Below are 18,922 nucleotides of genomic sequence, written 5' to 3'. Positions count from 1 at the left end.
CAGCTCAAATTCCATGGCCCTTCAGTTCTTCACCTGTTAGGTTCCAGTTGTAGTGATGATTTTTGTGATTTGGGCACACGTACTGAACTGTTAAGACCACAAAACTCATTCCCACAGGTCCCCGAATAGCCATCATGAAGTAATAACTTTTGGTCATTGATCTGGGGATGAAAGGGTCTATATCCTATTACAAATCCTCTGAGCTATCTAGTCAACCATTATGGGCCAGATTCTGCCTGGTTCTTAAATGGGCGCACAATAGTGGGATTGGGGGCATATAAGGAGCTGTGGTCCCCTTTCCACAGCCCATGCAAGGGCCAGATAGCATTGTAATTCCTGCACTCTGGACCTACTCCTTTGGTGGTGCACAGTACCCTAAAGAAGCCAGGGCCAGAGCTTCATTTTTCCCTCCCCATGCCAAACACAACATGCACTGGCCAATGGAGCAGGCTGGCTGCACTGGGGGGAGTATACTGCACCCAACTAAGGAGTGTAGCAGCAGACAAGTAGCCTCTAAGCTCTGGAAGACATTCTGGCTCTTTGAAGCACAATGCCTCCTAGTGTCTCCCTAGGGCAATGTGGCACCTCACAGCACTGCTGCCCCTTTCTCTGGGCTAAGTGTAACTGACACAATCAAGCTCTGTGATAATACTGTGCTGATGCATTTTTAAGAGGGAAGCTCTTAGCTAGGTTACTGAGGGCCTTCTTCCTGCACTGTATTTCTAAAGGCGATAGGATTGTATTAAGTCCATCCATGTCATCTTTACATTTGAACTGCCTGACTTTGGGCAGTTTTGTTATTACTTCAGAGGGAGGTACAGTATTTTTAATGTACAATGATTTAAAAAAATAATTAATAGCCCAGTTTGTTTGAGCCATCTCTGATTTATCCTTCAACTCTGATCCTTCTGACAAAGTCCATGCTTATGAGTGTCGTTTTGCAAACACAAACACAATCCATCACAAACATAAGGTGTATATAGAATTAAAATGTGCCATTTAGGCACAGCCTGGAATTAGGAGGACACTGCCCCTGGGGGTAGCACCAAACCTTTTGTAGGGTGCAATTTGTTCCATCCTGTGCAGCCAACCACCTCAGCTGGCCAGTGCATAGAGGGGTCAGGGCCATGGCTGCTGCCTCCTTTGGGGTGTGATTTCCTCAGGGGAGCACCTGCACTCCCCAGAGCATAGGAGCTATAATTTTACCTGGTCTTTGCAAGAGCAATGCAAGTACTTCTTCCCCCTGTGCACATGTCATGACTAAGCAGAATCTAGCCCAGGGCAAATCATGATTTTTCATTATCAGATGCATTAAATTTGGCAGTTGCATAGCAACCAAGTATTTGGTATTAGTTTATGATGGATTAAAATAAAGCCTGGATAAATTACCATATATACACCTCTACCCCAATATAACGCGACCCAATATAACACGAATTCAGATATAACGCGGTAAAGCAGTGCTCCGGGGGGGCAGGGCTGCGCACTCCAGTGGATCAAAGCAAGTTCGATATAACGCGGTTTCAACTATAACGTGGTAAGATTTTTTGGCTCCTGAAGACAGTGTTATATCGAGGTAGAGGTGTACTCGTTCATTAGCCCGTTCGTTTATAAGCTGACCCCCCAAGATGGATAGGTAAAAATAGCAAAAACTGTAAGACCCTTTCATAAGCCGACCCTATATTTCAGGGGTTGGCAAACTTTGGCTCCTGGCCCGTTAGGGTAAGCCGCTAGTGGGCCTGGACGTTTTGTTTACCTGGAGTGTTCACAGGCACGGAGCCCCTCAGCTCCCAGTGGCCGTGGTTCACCATTCCCAGCCAATGGGAGCTGCGGGAAGTGGCGCCACTTCTCGCAGCTCCCATTGGCTGGGAACGACGAACCGCGGCCACAGGGAGCTGAGGGGCTCCATGCCTACGGAAGCTCCAGGTAAACAAAATGACAATGTATTAGATATTCAATTCAATGATTCCATAGAGTTTAAAATCATCAAATTTTGGTGTAGACCCGTTTATAAGCCGACCCCCACTCTTTGATGGGTCACTTTTTTACCAAAAATATTCGGCTTATGAACGAGTATATACGGTAATTACTTTGTGGCATCCTGAGAAATTGTCAGGTATCTATGATTTTCTCCAAAGATATGCTTTCTGTTGCCCCGGTCTGTGCTGGCTACCTGCCAGTACAATCTTGGCACTACTGCAAACTCTCTAACATGACTAGAACCACTGCAAGGTGTGTAATTAATTTTCAAGCTGTACAGTGCACTCAGGTTTATGCTTTTGGTTCCAATTTTTAAAATACTTCCAAGGAAATCTCCAGCTTTTTTGTATTTTCTATAGAAATTGAGCCAAGATGTGTCTATTCTTAACATTTGCTACTAATATGCTCAGTAAACAGAGAGTGGGAGAGCTGGAAAAGGAAATCTAATATTGTGAATATCCATTTGTTTCAATTGCTGTCTTTTCATTTTATTTGTAGCTGTGCCTCCACTCCCTTAACCTTGGCAGAAATCCTTAGCCTCCACTGGCCACTCCCAATTTCATTTAAACCACTTAATAGTTAAAAAGCCTCAACTTTATTTACATAATGCAAACACAAATTACATAGCACAAGGTACCCTCTGCCAAAATACGATAGAAAATGCTAATCTCTCCCCAGTCAGGAGTAATAGCTGGGTCCCGCTGTTGGATACCAAACAAATTCAACCAGAGGCCAACTCTCTCATCTCTATTAATTGATCAGAATATATTCACCCTCTTGGAGGAAATAGGCTTTTATTCCCCACTCAGGGCCAAAACTAGTTTGTACAGCAAGGATCCTTCTGAAGTGAAGTGACCCACACAGTTGTAGCAGCAATCTCGTGAGTGCTACATGTTAATGGATTACAACATTTTTCTCTCTTCCACTATAATGCAATCCTAGTTTAAATCATTTCTGTATAGCTGCAGCCTCTTGATTAACAAAAAGGATGGGGGCAGGAAGGGGACTTTTTAGCCTAAGAGCCAAACGTTGGAGAGCACTGGCACTTTTGTCCTGCTGATTCCCCTCCCTTACCTGGCCTATTCCTCCTTTGCATGGTCAGACTGCTTCTTCATGGCTTACCTCCTCTATGCCCTTTACGAGTAAACTCAGCAGAGGAAGAGGAGTACAAACATTGTCATTGAGCCATCACTCTTTGTCCCTCTGGGGAAATCTTTATTTTCCTCTTCCTCTGACTGTCCCATGGCACAGATATCTGCAACTGAGGGCTAGCCCATTCCTTCAAAGCCAGCCTCATTACTGCGTGGTGGGTGGGGCACCCTGATGGAATGGCAGCAGCTCTCCTCCTCACATACCAAATGCAGCATATCCACAATACACTCAATATCTCCGCTGTCAGGCTTACCTCTCTGCCTAACCGGAGGTTCCCTTATGGTACTTGGTGAGCTGTTGCTGTGCTAATATGCTGGTCATCCGTCTTTAAACAAAATTATACCTTGTGTTTTCAATAATGCTATTTATGCCACAGGGTAAAGCATTGTAGCATGGGTGGTTAACAGAAAAAAGGGCAGCATGTTTTGTCTAATTTAAAATAAGTATTTTAAAGGTGGGTACTGTGGTGGTATGTAAGTAATACATGACCTCTTGCCAGCTTGAAAGTTGCAGATTAGTAGTGAGGATGTGAATTTAGAGTAAGTGGGGATTCTGCTTTCAGTCTGTTGGAAAACAGAGAGAGGACAGGAATTGGGAACTTTTCCATTTTGTAAATTAGCTGCTCCATGTTTTAAGTTTGGGGAGCTTGTTGGAGTGTAGAGTGCTGTGATAGCGTTCTCACCAAGTTGTAATCCCATTGTAGTACTGAGAATAAATGTACATGGACAGTTCTCAATCTCCATGTTATACAGCAGCCGGAGTTATGGCTGGGGCGAGGCCTTGGCAACATGCCTGCAGTGGAGTCATTCTGTCGAAGCCAGGGGAGTGTAGGAGGCCAGAACCAAAGTGGAAGCATGGGTACTCTCTGCCTCAATTCCTGTCAAATTTGGGAGTGGGACTTTTGCGGAGAGGGCAGCTCCCCTCCACCATAGGATAATGATGTGCCTGGTGTGTGGGGGGTGTCTCTATGAAGGAATCATCACACAGATTCCTCCCCTCATAGCGCCTCCTGTGGGTGAATCAAGTGAGGAGACAAGCTGGGTCTTAGGTTTTAAAAAGCAAGTTGGGGATTGTTTTGTTCATCAGTTTAGCTGACTTTAGTCAGGTTTCTGCTCTCCATTTAAATCACTGACTGATGCATCTTACTTTGGGATTTAGTGACATTCTGTGAAATATAATTTTATTCAGATGCTGGTATTGATATTAGGGTGTGTGTGTGTATGTGTGTCTATATGCTATATATGAATATATATCAATTTATGAGCATATGCATGAAATAAAACAATAATACATCCCCCCCTCTTTTTCTTTCTTTTGCAGGCATAGATGTTCTTCACCAGTTAGGCCTCGGTGGGAAAGACATACAACATCCATCAACAGTGTCTACAATGCCCTTGTCATCTGTTCCATTACCTCAGGGGGTTCACTTAACAGCATCAGGCGTTGTTTTAACCAGAGATGCACACATTGAATCCCCTATCACTCAAGTCATACCATCAAGTCTAGGGAATCAATTCACATTATTGATTGGGCTACACTCTTATAGAGTAAACAATGCTTTTCTTTTCAGTATTAGAAACAAAAACATACTGCAATTTGGTGTACAGTTGCTACCAAGGAAGGTAGTGGTATATATTGGAGGGAAGCAGTCTGTATATTTTGATTACAGTATTCATGATGAACAATGGCATTCATTTGCTATTGACATTAGAGACAAGACAGTCTCAATGTTTGCTGAGTGTGGAAAGAAATATTACAGCAGGGAAACACTTTCTAAAGTACAGATATTTGATTTGGATGGTTTGTTTACCTTAGGACGGATGAACTCTCAGTCTGTCAGCTTTGAAGGAGTAATATGTCAACTGGATATTATCCCCTCTGCACAAGCCTCTGCAAACTATTGTAAATATGTAAAACAGCAATGTCGCCAAGCTGAAACATACCGATCTCTGCCAGCACCTCCCGACACATCAGCTGGGGTGTCTGTAAACTTTCCAAGCAAACAGTTTGGTGACAACACCCAATCTGAACATAAATCATTTTACACACAGAAAGAAGCATTAAACCTTCCCATTAACAACACTGCACCAGTCCATTCCCTACCTGAATCCTTAGCGTTAAGAACTGTTACTCCATCGGAGCTTGCAAAATCTGAACCTCAGTCCACAACAATTAGACCTGAAGCAAGTGTCCAGGAAAACTTCAGTCTGTCAATTCATCAACAGGGCTTGATCAAAAAGAGGAATGGCACCAAAAAAAACCTGGGGTCACCTCAAAATAGTTCAGATAATGCCACAGAAAATGCAGGCGGAAAAAGTGAGCCCCCTCTGATTTCTCCTGTAAAACAGAGTAAGATCAAAGATGCGAAAACACAGGTAAAGGCCAAGCAGCATTCAGATGAACCCCTGGAAATGCAGCAAATCTTAAACACCACACTATACAGGGCTACCGTAGACCTGTCTTTGGATAATCAGCTCAATCCATGGGAGGAAGGTGCATTTGATGCTGATGAGACTTATGATGCAGAAAACGGTTATGAATTTGATGTTGAAAGTTACAGTTATGATTATGAAGATCTTAACAAAATGTTTGAAATGGAGAATACAAGAGGGCCAAAAGGGGAAACCGGACCTCCAGTAAGTTGTCTTTATTATAAACATTAATATACTATAGCAACACACATTTAACAGAAGGGTCTGAAATAAGCTCTGAAAAGTATGTCAAAACTGAGACAGAAACTTTTTAATGTACTGTATAAATGTATGGTTGCCGTAAGATGTGCTGTCCAGAATGTAATTTTGGCATATATGTATTTTTTTATACACTGACAGAGTACGAAGACACTCAGTTGTGCTAAAATGATAAGCAAACCAGATCTAGTGCCTTTTTTATTTGAAATGCAGCAAGATATTTATAACTGCACTAGATATAAATAGCTACTTAATAAAATTATAGGGTTGATGCATACAGTACATAAGTGTTAAGACTACAGCATGACCAAAATGGATAAAATGAGCCAAAGAAAATAAATGAATTTGTTATAAGAATGATAGAAAATTCTCAGATGAGCAGCACTCTTAGGGTATGTCTACACTGCAGTTAGACACCCACGGCTGGCCCATGCCAGCTGATTTTGGCTAAAGGGCTGTTTAGTTGCAGTGTAGATGTTCGGGCTCGGGCTGCAGCCTGAGCTCTGGACCCTCCCATCTTGCAGGGTCCTGGATCCCAGGCTCCAGCCTGAGCCTGAACGTCTGCACCACAATTAAACAGCCCCTTAACCCAAGCCCCGCAAGCCCAAGTCAGCTGGCATGAGCCAGCCACAGGTTTTTAATTGCAGTGTAGACATACGCTTAGCGGTGATAATCACATGATGGAAAACAGTTTATTCAGGTAGAAAATATTTGCATGAGACAGAACACAAAATCTAAATCAGGAACTCCATTCCTGTGGGATCTGAGTATAACCATATATTTAGAGCATTCTGACGTTACTTAAAATTCTAATTATTGAGACCACTCTGTAGCCCAAGCCCCTAGGGCAGGGGTTCCCAAACTTGGTTCATGGCTTGTTCAGGGTAAGCCCCTGGCGGGTCATGCAGCTCCCATTGTCCAGGAATGGTGAACCGCAGTCCCTTGTTTTGCAGTTCCATCACAAAATGCATTTAATTAATTGTTGTGATAAGCAACTTCTGAAATGTATGAAAATGCATGTTTGTATTTCTTTACTGTGAACTTAAATGTCCTCTTATTTTATATGTGCAATATCCAAACACCTTCCTAATATATGCAGATAGAAACTAATTTATGTGAGATTGCAGGCTGACTGTAGAATGTTCCCCAACATACTTAACTTGAGTAATATGATAGTTGATTCTTATTTGAGTTTCTGGTTGAGCTCCAGAAACCATAGCAGGGAGTAGATAATTCCACTTGTGCTCCTCTGTGTGTTTGTGGTTATTACTGGAAAGTTATTTGATATATGTCAGGCAGCCTCTAATATGTTTGAATAAGTCCATAAATTTAGTGTGTGTATTCTCTCTCAGTGCAGCAGACAACTTTTCATAAAATTAGTCATCAGCAACTAAAAATCCTATCTAAGAGCCCAATTTCTACTTTAAACAAGATCCAGATGCTAAGGGCTAGAGAGACAATTGAGAAACAATGTGTTAAAAAAGTAATTTAAAGATAATCCATGAGTGGTCTTGCTTGCTTGCCCTGAATATGATGCCAGTCCTTCATTTTGTTGTTTTTTGCCCTTTGTAACAATATTTCTATAGTTATATCATTAAGTCCTTGGCTGTCATCAAGATGTTGTTAATTGTTGTTTTTAAAGATGAGGACATTTTATAACTACCAATAGATTGTGTTGAATTGGAAAGGATAATGCAAAAAAATTGCATGACAAGATTTCAGTCAGTCAGAAAAATCAAATCTGTTCTTTCACAAATAGCACTGAAATCTTTATGGGACATATTATTTATTCTTGGTACTACAATAGCACCTGGGGGCCTCAACCACAATCAGGGCCCCATTGTGCTAGGTGCTGTTCATATATGTAGTAGGAGACAGTCTGTGATTCAGAGGTCTTGCAATCTAAATAGACAAGATAGACAAAGGAAATGTTAATATCCCCACTTTGTAGAAGGGGAACTGGAAAATGCAGAAAAATTAAGGATCTGATCTAGCAAAACACTTACGTATGGGCTTAATCTTAAGCATGTGAGTACTCCTATTGAAATAAATGGGACCACTTGCATGCTTAAAGTTAAATGTGCTTGGGAATGGATCACTCGATGATTACCTGTTCTGTTCATTCCCTCTGGGGCACCTGGCATTGGCTACTGTCGGAGGATGGGATGCTGGGCTGGATGGACCTTTGGTCTGACCCAGTGTGGCCGTTCTTACGTTTTTATGTTCTTTGTTGGGTCATAGATCCTAAGTATCTTACTCAAGGTAACCCAGAGGGAATCTGTGGAAGAGTCAGGAATTTAGCCTAGATTTCCTGAGCTCTAGTCCAATGCCTTCACCACAGGACCATCCTTCTTCTCACACGGGGGAAGATGTAGAGTTTACTGCCACAGCAGGAGCTCCTGAAGGGAGCCTAGCCTTCTCTACAATAAGGTTTTGGAGGTAACTTGCACCAATGGCATCGCTGGAGAAATGCAGCCTGTAAATCCAGAAGAACACAGGGACTGCCACTCTAGCCCCTATTTCATGGGGAATGTTCTTTGCTCCCTCTCTGAGTCTTGTACACCTCTGAAGGAGCCAGTGATAATCTGGTTCTTATCTATTCAGTCACATCACTCCGTTTCCTCACTAAGTCTGCCCCCTTGAACAGTAATTCACCTTCAAACCAACACTTGAATAGCTCCACCCCTAAAATCTCATCACTGGAAAACCTGAGAAAGCAGCAGCAAAGAACTTTCAAAGTTCCATCACAGTATGAAAATGCTGACGAGACATGGAAAAAAAATGTATTTTTTTTCATTATGTCATGGCTGGTTTAAACCTTTTTTTCAAGGATTCAACACAGAAATAATTTTCAGTCTATTAGAGTTGACAAGCAATAACTCGCTTTTGTGGTTTTCAAACTCCTCAACTTTGCTTTAGCTTTATAATCATCCACCCTAACCGACTCTTGCCTAGTATAATTAGGGCCACCTGAATTCCATGATCCCACAGCTATGGAATTCACCCTTTGCTACAGAAATTTAAGCTTTCATTTATGGATGGTGTATGGTTAGGCACCCTTTTCTTTAGTATTTTTTTATAAATCTCAATAAAATACATAAGTGCTAGTGGTTTTTTTTAATTTATGATTGAAAAAATCGCCTTCCAAATATGGATGAGTATAAATTGGAGCAATATTGTCTTCCTGACTAAGAACTGTCTCATTCACCTCAATGGGCTGTTGTATTGCAGTAACCCCTAAGGGCCTCAGTCATGGACCAGGACCCCATTGCGTTAGGCACTGTACAAACATAGAACAAAAAGATGGATCCTCCCCCAAAGAGGCTGTTGACTTGAAACATAAATATGACAATATAAGTAAATGTCATCATCTTTAACCGTTCCACTGCTGGTCATTTTAATGGAAATTGAGCTAATGTGCTTATTGCACAATCGTAAGTCATCTACCTTGACTTTCCAAATACCCCATGTCTTCAGTTTCAAAAACCTCCATCCTCATCTCTGCCAGCTTATTGAAAATTTAGGGCCAGAATACAATAAGCAGAATTTAATAGCAAAATAAGTAATGGAAGATGTACTGTAATTATGTATTATTTATTTTCATACTTAATTAAACAAAGCCTAAATTTTTGAATTTGGATTTTGCTGTGAAATTTGGATCTGGTACACGATGCCTTGCATACAGACCTCTGATGTTAATGGTATCACTTTAGCAATCCTGGAAATTCTAGCTTGCCTAATTCACCATGGAAGAGATTTCCAGAACTGTAGGAGAAAGAGACCAGTCACACTATTGATTGGATACCCTCTGATTGTGATTCATGATGCACTTCCATGCAATTCATAGGGATTAGTGCTTGCCATTATTTTTGGCTGGAAATTTTGAAAATGAAGTGGCATAAAAATAATCCTACATAATGCTGAAAGATTCTTTTATTTCAGGACTATACGTTGCTTTGTCAGCACTTAGGTGTTTTACAAGATTGGCTAGGAGGCATAGTTGAAATCAAACATGAATATGAATTCATTCACTTCTTAATTCTTCATTAAAAGGAAATGGTAGTGACTGGTTCCAACACCTTAAGAGAGAGAATCCTATCATTACTCTGCACATCAAACTTCCATTAAAGTCAGTAGGACTTCTGTGTGCTGAACTGTAACTGGACCACCATCTAGGATCTGATGTTGCAAATGCCAGCTACTGAGTATAGTACTTACTACTGTGGAACTACACCTGATATTAAGCACTATGGGTCTGATTCTGCACTGTAGCACTCAATCACAAAACTTCCCATTGGGACCTATGTGTCATAGTAAGACCCAGATAGTGTACTTCTGCGCCCATGAGGAGCTGTATTGAAGTCAGGGGACTCATGAGGGTGCAGGAGTTTGTCCTCATGAAGTCATTGGGGCCTGAATGTTTGCAGGATTGGCCCCTAATTATTTGTGACTTTTGTAGTATTCAACATCTGAAGGAAGCTTTCACAGTTTTTAGGTCCACAGTAAACTCAAGCATTTATTAGAAACATACATGAGGAAAATATACAAGAATTATTGTTATTACACCATTCCTATTAAACCAAGTTATTATTTTCAATTTGCATCTGTAGTACCATTTAGAAGATAATGTACAATTATTATGTTGTTTGATGTACCAAACAATGATTTGGTTCATCATATAAAATGTAATATGCTATGCAGTTGTTTAATGATTAATTACAGTTTATAATTATTGGAGGAAAGACTATTGAAACAAACCACCAATTTCCCTAGGTTGGGAACGTATCAGATTGACTCTGGAATTATTGACTTTGTGACTTTTGTTGGTTGTGTAGAAGCTCTTGGGAGTCTTTGTGTAGGTATCTAGAACTAACTTTCTATGTCAGTATAAAAACAGAAGAAATAAGTTGGTTTGAAGCTGTAACTATTGTAACTACTTCCACAGGCAGTAGAATTCTGTGCAGCGGTGTAACTTGCAAATAATTGAAAAACAATTATCAGCAAACTCTCCAATGGTCTCCACCAAATATACAATAAGTTCAGTAGTTGCTTTAGCTAAACAGGGGCATCAGTTTCCTAATACTGCTCCGCTGTCAATTTGAAGTGGCAGCAGTTCAATTAATTTAATTGAGGAGTGTTTTTGTTAATAACGTAACCAACTGTCTAAACTGTTGGTGCAATAGGCTAGCAATGTTTGCCTGAAACACACTACCCTAGTAGCAAATGATTATGTTGAGAAAGGTTTAAGTGGCTTCTGCTGACTCAAGTAGCAGGTTGCTCATTATCCCACCTGGATGTAAGGTAGGCGGTAGGAAATATTCAGAGAGAAGGTCGATGGGGGGTGAGCTGAGCAGTTCTGAGGTAGGAACCTTAGGGGGGAGGTTTATGTTCACACATCTTTATAAAGATTCTGGCTACTAAGTGCAATGTTCTAGGGATTGTTGGCAGTTGGTTTTGTTGTAATGGTGGCATCCATAGACCAGATCTTTATGCCCTATGAAGAAAAATTAATTCTTTTTATAGCATTATACCATTCATTGTCCTTAGACCAATAAAAGCAATTACTCATTATTTCATTAATTCATAAGTTGCCTAGTGCATAGCACATAGGTGCTATACAAAAGACAAAATAAAACGAAAAAGAAATCTTTAAAAATTAGAAGCCAAACAGGCCCAAATACACATCCAACTGCACCAAACAAATCTGGAACAAGGATCACAAAGAGATGTAAATAGGCATTAGTATTTTCATAAGGGGAAAATAGGGATTCCAGCTATCAAAACACTTTATTTTAAAGCAAATGTAATCAGTGTCTGAAATAGGGTGTAGAAAGAGCTTCACATTACAATTAAAAAAGCAATGTACCATAACTTCAAAATATTTTACTTGTCCACCTTTTATGAAGAAATGTAGTTGACTCTTTCCCTTGTGTAGCCCCAGGGTAACTTTCTGTGCATGGTGCATCTCCTAACTTCAGTTATTCAAAAAGGAAAGAATAGGAAACAGTTCCTCCAGATGTAACAAGATGCGGAAACTCCAGGCTTTTTTTAGTTATATTTTTGGAACTCTCCCTCAACAAGAATGCCAGGTCAAGCTCTGTGTGTCTGTCTGCTCTTTTTTTATTCTTGGAAGTGAAATGCACTCAAATGCCTTGTCTATGCTAGAGAAATTTGGCATGCTAACCAGTGCTTGTGTGATGGCTGCCATTTTGGCTGACTCATCAGGGAGTGAACTGGGGACTTAAAGAGCTAAAAATATGAGCTGCTACAGCATGAGCTATAGAGCCAAGGGCCTATAGCAGCCAGTGTAACAGACTCACATCCTCCTCAGATCAGGAACAGTGGGTCATGGTTGGTCCCTGTAGCATGCCTGTAATGCACCATATGTCCACACCTACAAATGTTCCTAACAGTCCACAGGCAACTGCATTAGCACTAGACCATTTAAGTAGCGACCGGTGCACTGTGACACAGTAGAAAGAAAACTGTGTGCAGTCAGGATTACAATTATAGCAACCCTCATACACCCTAGCATTGTGCAGGTAGAGGTTGGCATGGTGGAGGTCAACAGGGTGTTTAACCTTGCCTAAAGCAAGTCTAGACTCATAGACTCTACTCATAGGGTTGCTATAATTGTAATCCTGACTGCACACAGTTTTCTTTCTACTGTGTCACAGTGCACCGGTCGCTACTTAAATGGCCTTCTTGGTCTACTCTCTTCACTTCATGGGGTTACATTTGCTGGAAACCTACTACCTGAACAATTAGCACTGTACGGGGGCTTGACCTCTTGTCCTACTATTCCCCTGTACTCCCAGAAAGCCTTTTGAGGTCTCCCTGAAGCCACTATCTGCATTCTACTCCAGTAAAGACAATTGGTCTGTCATTGACTGATGTCCCTAGTCAGTGTTGGCTTCCCTGCCAGTGAAGTTATCCTTCTATTTCAAAGGGAACTGATATTCATTTCTCCTAAGATTTAACATTTTTATTCTGAATTTTAATCATAATAAAATTATGCACCAGGGGCTCATAAAAACCAATGGGAAGTTATGTGGATAGTGCTGGGCACAAACCATCTTTACATTTCCTGCATAGGTTGTTTATTGCTATCTCAGCCACAGTAGTAATCCTGGTGCTATCCTTCATCTCTCCCCCGATTTTAAATAATTTCGAACAGCATCAAGCAGTACAGTCAGAGCTATTTTATGTATTTTACCCAGTGCACAAGCTGAGTAATTGGGTTGCGTGCAGGAGATCTTGGGGTGAGTTGGGGTCTTGGTGTAGGGAGTGGTGATGGAATCCTTCCCTCAGGCTATTCCATGACTGGTAGTGCAGAGTTAGGGCTTGCAGTAGCCTCTGGATTCACCCCAACCCTCAATTTCTCACCCTGCATACTGGGAAACAGAGGCAGTGAGCCCCACCAGTGAAAAACTGTGTGACACATAGGGGGACTGCCTGTATAAAGTCCTAACATCTTGCCACTCACCTGCCTCTGCTGTGAAAGGGTATTGATTCTGCTACAGCCATGGCCCTCTTCACCTGCATGGAGATGGGAATTTGATTTGCTCTTAAAGGTGGAGGCCTGAATTAGACCCCATTACCATGCAACCTCATTGAAGTAGAAGTGATGGCATGCAGTGCAGCACAAGCCAGTGCAGAATTTGGCCTAGAGTTCTCCCCATAATTTGAGCTCAGATGAAACACTGTTTTTGCTCTCAAAAGTTAACAAGTACAATGTAAAAGGAAAGGGATCTTTTTTAGGGACAAAGCTGTTACCTAGCTCAAACATGGTACTGTGCCTAATATTGTTACAATTATTTATAATCAAATCTATTTGCAAAGGTTACATCAGATCATAAAACAGTATATGAATTTATTTGGTAAAAATCAAAATGTTTTTTCTTTGAAAGGAGTTATATCAGTTCAAAAATATGAATGTAAAGAATCAAATAATGTGCTACCAATGATTTCTATGAGAAGTTCATAATTAGGAAGTCAAACAAGTCTTCAATCATGTCTGTGGTGTTTCTATTTCTTCATCTTTCTTTTCTATGGGTTATTATTATTACTTAGTTTCTTATAGTGATTAACTGTCTGAATTGCCTCAAATGATACATACATTGTTTGGGATGTAAACGTTTGAATTAGTATGCCATGTTTTTAATTTAGTAAATTAACTGTTTTCTCTTTTTTTGAAATACATTGCGTTTCCTTGTTTTTAGACTTTGAAATGGATTCTTCTTCCTGTAATAAAAATTAATTTATTTAAGTTATGCACCAAACTGAGAGTTACAAGCTTTATGTGTAACATAATTTTAACCATGAGTCTCCAATTGGGAGCCCGATTGGGAAAAAGCACACTGTATTTTTAGTTTTGAGCTTTGCTTTCAAAATGAGAAGGTTTTGTAATCAGAAAATCAGCTGGGTGGCTGAAGAAGGGCTAGTCAGATTATGACCTGCAGCACAATGACTGGTCTGCTCTTACCTTAACTATTTGGTTTTTGTCCCTCCAGGGTCCTCCAGGTCCTCCAGGTTTACCTGGTCTGTCGGGGAAGAGAGGTCCAAGGGTGAGTAGAAGGGCTATATTTTTCTATAGCTGTATACTGGACATTGATAGTAAAACCAAACTTTGTATCATCATTTGATTGTACAGTGTATTCATATACTAGTCAGCAAGGAAGATGTTGCTCTTTAATCTCAGCATATAATGGGCTAAAACAAAGTAAGACAAGACGATAAAACAACGTGTATTTTACAATAAATACCTAGAGGAGGTATTCTGAGTAAATGTGTCCACAAACTGCTATTTAGTTTGCAGTATAACTGTTATGCTGCTACTTACAGCATTGTTTTTTTAGTTTTTCAGTGTTGCCATCTGTAGCTGAGAAGGTCAGGTTCATTTGCTTTTTGGAATGATGGGGAGTGGGCTTCCCAGAATAGTGCATTCCACAGCTACAGACTGGAAAACAATGAAAGTGAAATTATCCACTGCTGGCTGGAAAGAAAATTGCTCTAAGAATCTGCTTTAGTTTCTTGGTTTACAGCAGCTCAATAAAAGCATAATTTCTGTGTCTGTAGCTTCTTCAAGTAACTTTTACCATAGCTAATACATCTTGATATATATTGTGTGTGTGTGTGCACACATATATACTATAAAATGTTGAAGCCCTCTGGAAATGGCTGGGGAAGAATCAGGAATTTCTCACTGAAGGAAATCTGGGATTTTGGGCACCTGGAGAGGGTAGTTAAGGATTTGTGGGCTGGATGATCTAGAAGGCTGGGCAGGCTGGAGGGGAGTGGGTAGTCATGGGTTTAGGAATGGAGTGTGGTGTCTGGCAGGGTTGATAGATGAGACGTAGGATTTCTAGGATGGGTAGAAGTATTTGGCAGATGGTATGACGGATCAGCTGATGTGAGGGAGGTATCTTAGGGAGGCGGGGTTTACTTGTGCTAGTGCTTGTGAACGAACATTTGAGTACGCCATTGTTTTGTAGCATGTTGAAAACAAAATTTGCATGTTGTACAGCTTTATGCTCCTTAATGCTGTCTCACATTTGAAATGGATGGCTGGGAAGGGGGATATCACCAGCTGATTGAATTAGGTTTATGAAGAAAGGATTTAGAGCAAGTGGTGATCTTTTCCCATCGGTATAGACATTTCTTTCTCCATAGACTCAAAAAGGGGGAAATGAGCTAAGGCTTTTTCCTTTCATTAGAAGGCACTAGTCTCTCCTCCCAAGTTTAGGTGAGCTGCAACCATACTGCATGAGCAAGTTATACAGCTGGTCTCTAAATACAGGGATGGGGGGGGAGGGAAGATAACTTCCTCTCTTGCCTGGGTAAAAATTAGAACAACAGAACGTTGCACTAATTTGGGGGGTGGAGGGAAGTATTTAAATACTGTTCATGAATCATCACCACTTGCCCGTCTTTGTCCTTCCCCAGCCCGCTCTGTCCCTTCACTTCCCCACAAGAAGTATTCCTAGTTCTGGGGAGGAACAAAAAACTAAAAATGGAACTAAATTGGGTTTGTTTAGTCTGGAGAAGAGAAGACTGAGAGGGGACATGATAACAGTTTTCAAGTACATAAAAGTTTGTTACAATGAGGAGGGAGAAGAATTGTTCTTCTTAACCTCCGAGGATAGGACAAGAAGCAATAGGCTTAAATTGCAGCAAGAGAGGTTTAGGTTGAACATTAGGAAAAACTTCCTAACTACCAGGGTGGTTAAGCACTGGAATAAATTGCCTAGGGAGGTTGTGGAATCTCCATCATTGGAAATTTTTAAGAGCAGGTTAGACAAACACCTGTCAGGGATGGTCTAGATAATATTTAGTCCTGCCATGAGTGAAGGGGACTGGACTAGATGACCTCTCGAGGTCCCTTCCAGTCCTATGATTCTATGATTCTATCTGCACATTTACTGGAGAGAGAAAAAGAGGAAGAAGAGAGAGGGTAAAATGTTGTATGCTAAGGCAATTCAATGAGGATAACCTCAGTCTTGATTCCTTAAAAAGAGAGAGCCCAAATAAACCACATGTTAAAAATGTAAAACCATCCTGTCACATGGCCAGTCAGAAAGCCCATCAGACTTGCTTGATTCCCTCTGATACCATTATAAAGGTAGAGGTAGGAGTCAGGATCCTTTATATCTCTTGAAGCTGTCTCTTTCAGATGCCTATTTCTTAACCTCTGATGGATGCAGTGCATTCTGGGGCACAAAGCTCCACAGTGTGAAATTTGTGAATTCAATGTGGAGTTGAACATGCAAAAAAGCATAATGGGAAGTGGGGAAGCTTAGATTAGAGAGGGGTGGCTAGCGTCTGGAGACAGCCTAGGTTGAGAAGGGCCAGTTTGATTTATTAGTAACTGTGATATAAATAGAATTTTAAAAGCGTACTTAAATGTTGCTGTCAAGGCTGTATCCCTACTTTGAACTTTAGGGTACAAATGTAGGGGCCTGCATGAAGACTTCTAAGCTTAACTACCAGCTTAGTTCTGGTCCGCTGCCACCATCCCAAAGCTAATTCCCTTTCCTGGGTAGCCTTGAGAGACCTTCACCAATTCCCTGGTGAATACAGATCCAAACTCCTTGGATCTTAAATAAGGAGAAATTGACCCTTCCCCCCTCCTTCCTTTCACCAACTCCTGGTGAATACAGATCCAAACCCCTTTTGGATCTTAAAACAAGGAGAAATCAATCAGGTTCTTAAAAAGAAGGCTTTTAATTAAAGAAAAAGGTAAAAATCATCTCTGTAAAATCAGTATGGAAAATAACTTTACAGGGTAATCAAACTTAAAGAGCTCAGAGGACCCCCCTCTTCTGTCTTAGGTTCAAAGTACAGCAAACAAAAATAAACACTCTGGTAAAAGGTACATTTACAAGTTGAGAAAACAAAGTAAATCTAAGACGCCTTGCCTGGCTTTTACTTACAATTTTGAAATAAGAGAGACTTGTTTAGAAAGATTGGGAGAACCTGGATTGATGTCTGGTCCCTCTCAGTCCCAAGAGCGAACAACCCCTTAAACAAAGGACACACACAAAAGCCTTTCCCCCCCCCAAGATTTGAAAGTATCTTGTCCCCTTATTGGTCCTTGGGGTCAGGTGTCAGCCAGGTTACCCGAGCTTCTTAACCCTTTACAGGTAAAAGGATTTGGAGTCTCTGGCTAGGAGGGATTCCATAGCACTGTACACAGGAGAGCTGTCACCCTTCCCTTTATAGTTATGACAGTTGCCGCAAAGACTAGTCCAGGTGATGGGCTAAGGGCCAGGAAAACTTCATTTTTGAAAAGTCATTGTTGCGCTTTAGCTCTTATAGTGCCCATAAATATTAGAATACCAGCAAGTGTTGGTTGTTATTTTTTACATTGAAAAGTAGGTCCCAGGCCTTACTTTTGTGTGCTAAACTTGAGGCTGACGTGAGGCTTTTATGGGCAAGATATAACATGAACTCCCCAAAATAGAGGTTTTTATTAGAAAATTATATAGGTAGAATATACATTATACACAGATGTGGGGAATGACAGTCAGGTGGGTTATCTGAGCCTAGACCCACTGAAATCTTTGGCCTCCCAGTCAAAGAAAGCCCTTCATCGCCCCTCCTGAGCAGACATGGAGCCTGTCACGTGACCTTCACCCAGGACTTTCTTCTGTCCCTTGAGTCATCTTTAGTCATACTGAGACATGCCTTGAGCTGTTGAATAGAGGCACCTGGGATCTAAGGAACTCTCTTCTTGCAGTGGTAGCACTCAGCTATCAGCAGTCAGCTGTGTGCTGCTCCACTTGCTGCACAGTGATTGTTGTGTCAGTGACTCCTTCCCACTACTCCCAGCTGCATGAGGATCCTCCTGCCTCAGGCCCTAGTCTTCCCCAGGATTCCCGTGCTTCGCTCCCTCCGCCCTTAATTGTGCCTTGGTCCGACAGTCTCAGTAGTGACACCTTAGTTAAGAGTGATACATTTCCCTCAGGAGCTTGATTTTAACCACTTTTAACTTTATTAGAAAAGTTCCTTTCTGTGTAAAATTTCTCACATGGGACCTCTGCACAGAGGAGATTAAAAAAAAATTTTTTTTGAGTGTATCAGCCAAGCTGAGTCTGAGTTAGGGCACGTCAAGAAGAAAAGTGAGTTTTCAGGATTTGAAACAAATAATTTTTGTTGTTCACCCATATCTCCAGAATGACTTGTTTTATACTGTTTTATCTGAGATGTATGTTAATCCTCAGTGAGGTGGAATTCCTAGGGCAACTTTTATTGAGCAGAATACCACTGTGCTCTCCCTTGTTGTTGTGGCATTTCCTCGACCCTGGCAAAACAAACCAACAAAGCTCTAAAAACTTTCTGAGCCATTTCCCCATTGTAATTATATTGGCACCTTCAGTAGCGGGTTTCCTCTTTCTTGTAAATCCCTGAGAGAGACCCGAAAGCTGCCTGTGTGCACATTAATCTCTCAAAGGGGGCTGGGATCAGCATTTCCATTTAGTTACATCAACATGGTTATTCGCTGGAGGAAGCATTAAACTGTGAGGCTCTCAGTATTAGTGTGCGGTATAATTGGTAAACGCTGAGTCGTGAGGGAAAAGTAAATGTTATGATGTCTGTCT

At 41.1% G+C, this 18,922-nt stretch overlaps 1 protein-coding gene across 1 annotated transcript in view; it reads left to right on the top strand.

Moving 5' to 3' along the window:
- Positions 1-3,920: 3,920 nt before the first annotated feature.
- COL24A1 (collagen type XXIV alpha 1 chain) overlaps positions 3,921-18,922 on the top strand; it is a 226,266-nt gene continuing 211,264 nt past the window's right edge. Inside the window, exons 1-3 of the mRNA XM_065409330.1 lie at positions 3,921-3,990; positions 4,453-5,768; positions 14,336-14,389. Coding sequence (XP_065265402.1) covers positions 3,921-3,990; positions 4,453-5,768; positions 14,336-14,389 — 1,440 coding nt within the window. The remainder of the gene's footprint in view (positions 3,991-4,452; positions 5,769-14,335; positions 14,390-18,922) is intronic.

Source organism: Emys orbicularis, chromosome 8, assembly GCF_028017835.1.
Source record: "Emys orbicularis isolate rEmyOrb1 chromosome 8, rEmyOrb1.hap1, whole genome shotgun sequence".
Classification (NCBI taxonomy): domain Eukaryota; kingdom Metazoa; phylum Chordata; order Testudines; family Emydidae; genus Emys; species Emys orbicularis.
The sequence above is the reverse complement of the archived record's forward strand: the minus strand, read 5'-3'. Positions and strand labels throughout refer to the sequence as shown.